Source organism: Nicotiana attenuata, unplaced genomic scaffold (genome assembly GCF_001879085.1).
Source record: "Nicotiana attenuata strain UT unplaced genomic scaffold, NIATTr2, whole genome shotgun sequence".
NCBI classification, from domain to species: Eukaryota; Viridiplantae; Streptophyta; class Magnoliopsida; order Solanales; family Solanaceae; genus Nicotiana; species Nicotiana attenuata.
The window spans coordinates 20,552-28,905 of NW_017674689.1; the positions used below are offsets into that span (position 1 = coordinate 20,552).

Sequence of the window (8,354 nt, forward strand, 5' to 3'; positions counted from 1 at the left end):
CTAGTAATAACAATCTATAGGAAGATAGCGAAAATCGGTTAATAATTAGAAGGATCCCCATGGTGTAATTCTCCTAGGAATTTTGTCAAACACCTATCATGCAAAATAGACTACAAGGCTCTAAAATGAAATCCCTTCCTCCTTCAACAAACTTCAATAAGAAACTACCCAAAATTGTTAATTGATCCCACATACCACAACCTAGTGTCACATGCATGGCCTATTTCCAACCCAAAAATATATTTGAACGCTTAACCTCTTGCATGAAAACTTAGGAGTAGGACTTACCCGGATAGATGATAATCTAGTGGCTAGCTTCCTTGATTCTTGAAGATTTGAGCAAGATTGGATGATTGGAATGCTAGGTTCCCTCTTTCTCTCTCTAAATTACTCTTACCTCTCTCTACAATCATCAGATAGACGTCCAAAAATAAGCCCCAAAGGCTATTTATCAAAATGGGGTCGGGTTATGAAAATAAGAAAATGGACTCTCCGACTCATATCCGCGGTCGCAGAATGGACCGCATAATAGGTAAGTGGCCCGCAAAATGGGCCACGAAAATGATGCTCAGGACCTGGGCTGCATTAGACCGGTCTGCGACAGGTTTGTGGTCCGCAAACCACTTATGCGACCGTAGAATGGACCGCAGAATTGCCCAACAAAATTTCCTCATCCTAGCCCTGCGACAGAAGTGTGGGCCGCGAAACAAGTATGCGATCGCACAATGGACCGCGAAACAACCCTCAACGTTCAACAATTTCTGTGCTCGACTATGCGATGATTATGCGGCCCGCGAAACGATTCTGCGGTCGCGAAATGAACTGCCGAATTGCCTTCTTCTGCCAAAAATTTTAATCCACTCATTAGTGCATTCTTCAACCCAAAAAGTCGGTGCCGCGGCGAGCGATAAATTTTACTACTTCTGAACACTTTAGTCTAACTCGGCACCACCAAAGGTTAAATTTCTCAGAGAAATTTTCCGGGGCCTTACATAATGAATAAAATTCAATAATACAATCAAAAACTGTGGTAGAGCAGTAAATATACTTTTGTTCTTAATAAGAAATTTTATGTTCAAGCCTAGTTATGGAGTTGACTATGGTAGGGATCACTTTACCTCCCAAAGTAGACTATTCAGTGCGGAAGTAAATACTAAATACCGAGTGAAAAAAAAAAAAGAAAGAAGAAGAACAATAGAATTCGACAAGCATATGTAGAATGAACTCAAAATATTCCCCAATTTTATTTGGTGAAAGCCTATTATGTTTAAGACGATAAATGTAAAGCAATATGCTTTACTGTAGGGAGAAAGGTAATGCTTTGTCACTAGCAAGTAATGGACAAGAAACGAATTTACTAACCGTGTTGACCCTTTTGGTACCGCATATTCTTGTTTGCGTAAAAACGAAATGGCAACAAGCATTTGCTACTGCTAGCTTTGGCAAAAACAACATACAGCTGCCCCAAAAATTTTGCTTACACTTTCAGCAATACATTAGAAAAACTTATACTCCCTCCGGTTCAAAATAAGTGATTTTTTGGCCTTTTTTTCGTGGTCCAAAATAAGTGATTTTTTTAGATTTCAAGAATGAATTAATTATTTTTTTCCTACATTGCCCCTGAAGTAAATAGTGTTGGAGTATGTGTTAGAAGTATTTATGTGAAGAGATAGCAAAGGTTAATATGGTCAATTTATTGCTAATTAATGCTAAAAGGTAGATTTCTTAATCTGTGTGAAAACAGCTAAAAATTACTTATTTTGGACCGGAGGTAACTGTTAGAATTTATTGCTATTAAAATAATTCTGTGATAGGAGGAATAACAAATATTTTTGGTTGCTAAAACCTCCTCTATAAATTAACAAACAAAGATGGAATATCTTTTCTTCAAGTTTGAGAAATATATTTACCAAAAAAGGAAAAAAAAAGTTTGAGAAATATCTAAAATCTTCCCTCCTCTATGATGCATTACTTCTAACTTAAAGGAGGCTCCTCGTTCCTAATTTAAGTTTGCCGACAATGATAAAATTATAAAAGACAACTTCAAATAAATTATGTAAAATTACTTAAAATACAAATGATTGAAATTTTAAATTTTTGGGTGTCAGTCACCACATTAGCACCTTGCCACTCTATAATTTCACATAAGAAAATAAAAAAGTTCACCATGTAAAAGCGTTAACTACTCATATTTGAACAAAAACTAACCAAAACATATTCAAACGAAACAAAGATAAGAAAATAAACGACTTCTATTTCCCCGACCAAAGAATTATTGATGGGAGACAATTTTCTTGCCCTTCGAGAATTTTCTCTAATTGTGGAAATCCTGATTACTTTGGCAGGAGACCAATCAGTAACAGTAAAATATTTGACTGACTCATTCCCATAAATACAACGCCATTGATATTGCTGTTATAATTTAATAATCCAACTGCCCGAAAAGAATCTGACTGCTGCCCGTTGACTGCTCTTACTTCACCTTCTCAGCTGCCCGCTATTCCCCGCCGTCGCTTTTGCGGGTAGCTCCAGACTTCAATACTCAACACATCCCACCTCACATTTTCTCCTTGGCACTCCATAAATATGCAGAATTGCAGACTCTCACAATTCCCAATTCTGCCACCACCAGCAACCACCACACCTCCTCCGTACACGGTGGTGCAAAGGGGCCTCCTCCTTTCCCCCAAAGCGGAATAAAGTTTAGATTTTTATTATAAAGTAATAGTGAAGGGGTGAGAGGAGAATGGGCCAGGGACTCAGTTGTGGAGCAAGTGATGAACATGGGTTATTCAGTGCTGTTCAGTGTGGTGATTTGGAGACAGTGAAGACTCTGCTGGAGAGAAACCCGAGTCTTGTTCATCATTCTACGGTTTATGATCGCCAGTCTGCTTTACATATTGCTGCTGCCAATGGTCAAAATGAGGTGGGTTCTTGAAAAGGTTCTGTTTTTAATCCTTTTTATGGGGTATGTTTCTGTTGAAAATTATATGTTTTTAATTGTACGATTAATGAGTTTGGATGTTCTTCCAGGCTGTTTCTATGCTTATAGACCGGTCGGTCAATCCTGATCTATTGAATCGGTATAAGCGGGTATAATTATTGCATATTTTCTTCCTTATTTGTTTGATTGATGGAAGAAAAAGAAGAAAATTTGAACTTTTCATTTCATTTTCGCGAATTCCTCTAGAATTGATCACTTCTTCTCTTCTCCTTCCCCTTTTTTCCTTTAAAAATGTGGTCTTCTGCTCTTAAGCATTTTTTAATTTCTCCTGATTTTGCTGTTTATTGCTTTAGACTCCATTGATGCTGGCAGCCATGCACGGGAAGCTCTCTTGTGTGCAAAAGCTTATTGAAGCAGGGGCTAATGTATGCCATTCCACCCATTTTTTTTTTATCTGTATTTACTCTTATTTTTAGTACCCTATTTATATTCTTTTGCAAATTCATCTTGGCAAGAACGACCTCTTCTCTCCATTTATGTAAGTGAAGTATCTTTTGAAAATTCATGGGCCTAATTGTGAAAAGTTTAAGCAGATTTTGATGTTTGATTCGCTTAGTGGAAGAACATGCTTGCACTATGCAGCCTATTATGGTCACTCTGATTGTCTTAAAGCAATTATTTCTGCTGCTCGGACATCTCATGTTGCATCTTCCTGGTAAAGCCTCTTTGAGAATTCACTTGTGTTTTTTTCTATGTTGTATATTCTATTGATTGTTCTAAGTTGCTGTATTGGAATTGAACTTTTAGGGGATATGCTCGGTTTGTGAACGTTAAAGATGGTAAGGGAGCAACTCCTTTGCACTTAGCAGCACGTCAAAGACGGCCTGAATGTGTTCATATTTTACTGGACAATGGTGCTTTGGTCTATGCTTCAACTGGTGGATACGGGTAATCATCTTGTCCAAGACTTCATTTTCCTTTTTATTCTTAGTGAATTGTTGCTTTTTTAGCTTGTATTTTATACTTATAGCTATGTGTAATTTCTTTTCAACCATAAAAAACAGTTTCCCTGGTAGCTCACCACTTCATTTGGCTGCAAGAGCTGGTTCTCTTGATTGCATCCGCGAATTGTTAGCCTGGGGAGCAGATCGATTACACAGAGATGATTCAGGGTAACTTTCTTTTACTCTAATGCTCTTTTCCAATTTTTATAAAACGAAGTTTAGAGTCCTGAACTTTGATTAACGAGTGAATTCCCCTGTTGTTCCATTCATTCTGAGTTGATCTTGCTTAATAATAGTGAATTTGAATATAATCTTTTGGTGACTCCACCGTAGTTCATTTTGTTGGTTATCTAAATATGCCATGTAATGATTGTGCTACAGGCGAATACCATTCACAATTGCTTTAAGATACAAACATGGTGCGTGCGCAGTTTTGCTGAATCCTTCATCCGCAGAGCCTCTTGTCTGGCCATCATCATTGAAGTTCGTCAGTGAGCTCAATGAAGAGGCAAAGTCTATGCTAGAACGTGCCCTGATGGAGGCTAACAAGGAGAGGGAAAAGAACATCTTAAAAGGAACAGCTTATTCGCTAATCAATTCTGATGATGGGATGGATGACAATATCTCTGAGGTAATTACCACTCATAAATCTATGAAGTACTCATGTATGTTGAATTAATTTCAAAATGATCAAACTATTGTGCACGTGTTTTAAACGCAAAGGCATTTCTTATTTTTCTCTGTATTATACTCTTTTGTTAGTTGCTAAGCAAGTTTTAGCTTAGAGCTATCTGCACATACAGCTTCAAGTCTTTGGTACTCACTAGGAATTATCTAATTGCAGGTGAGTGATACAGAAGTTTGTTGTATATGCTTTGATCAATTATGCACGATTCAGGTCCAGGACTGCGGGCACCAGATGTGTGCACATTGCATACTGGCCTTGTGCTGTCATAGCAAGCCTAATACTACTACGACTAGTCCTACCGAACCTCTGTGTCCATTCTGCCGTAGTAGAATTGAACAATTGCAAGTTATCAAGTTTGAAAAGGATGAAGACACAAACCATGATATCTACTCTTCCAAGATTAGGAAGAGTAGGAGGTCAAGAAACTTCAGCGAGGGCAGTAGTAGTTTTAAGAGCTTATCTGCAGTGAGATCTTTTGGTAAAATGACTGGACGTGGCTCGGGTAGGATTGCTGCTGAAAACGAATATATCGATAAGCCAATAACCCTAGACTGATAGCAAAATTTGACTATAAAGAACATCAACTGTGGATGTCTTCGATCTGCCCAAATGAAATATATAGATAGATCTTTCTCTCCATTTGCTTGATAGGAAATAGGTGGAGTTAAAATGATCTGCACATTTGGATTGGTCGGTAGTATATTGTTTGTGTGAGTTAAAGAAAACTCGTAATATCGTTGTAAAATTCATTTACTTGTGGTTGATGAAGGAAAGATGGTGCCTATTAAGGACTAGTCGTTCTTTGGAAGATATAAAATTCTTTGCAGTTGCTCATTTTTTTCTGTTTTAGTGCTGGCAAAATGAGCCCACATTTTGCTAACCCGCCCAATCCGTCCATATTTTAGTGGGTTGGATGAGTGATATTTAAGTTGGGTAAGATATGGTCTCCAACCCATATTCAACCCGTAGAAATATGGGTATTCATGGGTAAAATATGGGTAAAATATGGGTTGGACTAGTGGGTTATCTTCCAACTTTTTCATATTTGTTTAGCTTAACATTTTCCTTATGAATTCATTTTCCTCCAATTGAAAGAAATTATTTTACTTATCAAGAGAAGGAAAAATATTTTCCAAAACTCTTTTTCAATCTAACCCACCATATGCCTCATCCCACCAACCCATCCCCACCCCAAACCACCCTAGCCCACCCCACCCCGACACCCACTACTACCATCCCAACCCCACCTAACTCAATAGAAATATTATTAAGAGTACTTTCTTTTTCATTTCAATAAAATGCAGTAGAAATTTTTCATTTCAACAAAATAAGTATTTTCTGATGTAGAAAAATATTTTCTTTCATTTTAACAAAATAAGTACTTTCTTTTCTTAAAGTAGAAAGATCACTTTATTTTTAAATCAAAAATAGTATTTTCTTTAGTTATGGAGCACATATTTCAACGTTGAGTTTGTACAGAGTCATGTATTTCAACGTAGATTGTTGTTGAAACTTGCTATTTTCATGTAATATTTTAAAATTTAATGCTCAAGTTTTTGTTGACCTGCTCCCTTCTATTCTCTTTTAATCGTCTGTACTATTCTTTTATTTTCTTTATATATTTCATGGATGTAGTATATTTTTTGAATATAAATAGTATCTTACTATTTAGAGTATTTTCTTTTTTGAATTTATTTAGTTTTATATTGGATTGCAGACAATACATGAACAAAGTGAAAAATGCATAGAGTCATATATTATTTGTGATATTGCTTGATGTGCATTAAGCACATTTTTTCCTAAAATGAAAACTATCATATTTTGTGGAAGAGTAACTTAAGTTCACAATATGGTATATAAATTTGAAAAAATTTAATGAAGGAAAGTATATATTATTCCAGTTAAGCTTATGTCACTAAATAATCTTAGCTAAAGCAAAATTATAAATTGCAATTGAAAAAAATTACACTTATATAATATGGGTTAACCCATATTCAACCCGCTCATTTGACACCCAATCCGTTTTTTACCCGCATGAAATATGGGCGGCTTGAGACCCAACCCATTTTTAACCCGCCCAAATCCAACCCAACCCGCCCATTTGCCACCACTAGACTTTTGCCCTATCTGATGGTAATTCAACATTCTCCTCTCCTCACCAACTATGCTTAAATATTGCAATATGTAATCCTTGCGAAAGAATCAAACTCAAAGCAAGTGATTAAGTTAGAAAACCTTACCCCATCTCTTTCGAAATGAAACTAACCGTTGTATGGACGTGGTAATAATATAATGTGGAATAAAAGGAAAAGGCTGTCTGTTACTAGTGATTAATTGATCATGGGTTAATTTTTTCGAGTAATGGCCCAATATATACAGAAACATATTGAAATAAGGCCATGATGGAACATAAATACTGAACCATAAGTTTGTGGAGCATATTCTTCTTTTTCCTCGGACCTAACCGAGTGGGGTGGGTGGGGTCGAGTTTCCCAAGTAATTAAGCTATTTGTTGCTTGTTGTTTGGAGGAATTGACCGTTTCTTGAAGGACAAAACAAAACACGGATTCAGTATAGGACAGTGGAGTGGACTTTTTCCTAGTTACACATGCAACTGTATGAGAATATGGTCGAACTGTGCCCATACTTCTTTTTCTCTTTTTGGGTCAAAAGGATAAGTGCCAATATAAAGGTCTTATTTCTATTTTAACAAACACCAAATTGACTAATAGGGAATTGGTCCGTCTTCCTCTTGCTTCAGAGCGCCACTATTTTTTTTCTATAGTTTTTTTGAGGTAGGATGAGCTTATACCGTAGTGTAAAGAATATAGTTGAGATTCTCCGGTGATTAATTATGCTATTTTGTGTTTTAATGATTTGCCAAACAGTCTCGAGGAATCAGTTGTGATCAGTTCCTTTGGCCTGGTTCTCAGGGGGAATATGGATGATTCGCAAGGGGAACAATGTGGAGATATGGTTCTCAGGAGGAATATCAACTCTAAGTTTGTCATCATCAAAATGGGAAAAATTAATAAGTTATGTATCCTTTTTGTTTTGATGATTTGACAAACTTCATGAGAGAACCAGATAAGGAACCTGAAACAATCAGTTCCTTTGTGTTCAGAGTAACTAGTCAAATGTCTGGTTCAATTCTCAACGAAATCAGCTAAGGGATCAGCAGAGGGAACAATAGAGGGATCAAATAGAGATCAGTTCCTCTGGTCATAGTACAAGTCAAATCTTTACAGATATTAAAGTTGTTGCACTGTTGCACTGCACACGCAACAGTGCAACAATCATTGTTTGAAGCATGCCTTGTACCATATACTTGCTTACATCATCCCAATGACCTCACACACACACATTATCAACATGAGGCAAGGGATTTCATGGATCCAACACTTGCAAATCAAAAGACAATATTCTCTCAAGTGCTAGCCACCACTTCTCTCAAGAATAAAGTTGGTGCAACCTCAAGGACCAGATCCAAAGATTAAAGATATCTTAAGTCCTTAGGTTTGTTGAGTCTTTGTTATTTTGTTTTTCATTTGTAATCCTACACTAATTTCAAGAAGTGTCTTTGTAGGATAGATTTAAACCACTGTTTGGTTTAGTTTCTTGACTAGAGTTAGTCAAGGTATGTTGCTTTGTAATAGAGTTATTACAAAGGGCTTACAATAGAGTTATTGTAAGCGGTGAGGGATTAGGAGTTTAATTC

The 8,354-nt window shown here is 36.6% G+C and overlaps 1 protein-coding gene across 2 annotated transcripts; it reads left to right on the forward strand.

The window, feature by feature from the left end:
- Positions 1-2,395: 2,395 nt before the first annotated feature.
- Positions 2,396-5,470, forward strand: LOC109219127 (putative E3 ubiquitin-protein ligase XBAT31). 2 transcript variants are annotated; one of them, XM_019383546.1, is made up of 8 exons: positions 2,396-2,926; positions 3,034-3,093; positions 3,298-3,369; positions 3,538-3,659; positions 3,752-3,892; positions 4,009-4,116; positions 4,330-4,579; positions 4,793-5,470. In XM_019383546.1, the coding sequence occupies exons 1-8, from the start codon at positions 2,747-2,749 to the stop codon at positions 5,189-5,191; spliced, it is 1,332 nt and encodes a 443-aa protein (XP_019239091.1). In that variant the 5' UTR covers positions 2,396-2,746; the 3' UTR covers positions 5,192-5,470. The 2 variants fall into 2 exon arrangements, with proteins under 2 accessions (XP_019239091.1, XP_019239092.1); XM_019383547.1 differs by lacking the exon at positions 3,034-3,093 and having other exon boundaries at positions 2,547-2,926.
- The last annotated feature ends 2,884 nt before the right edge of the window (positions 5,471-8,354 follow it).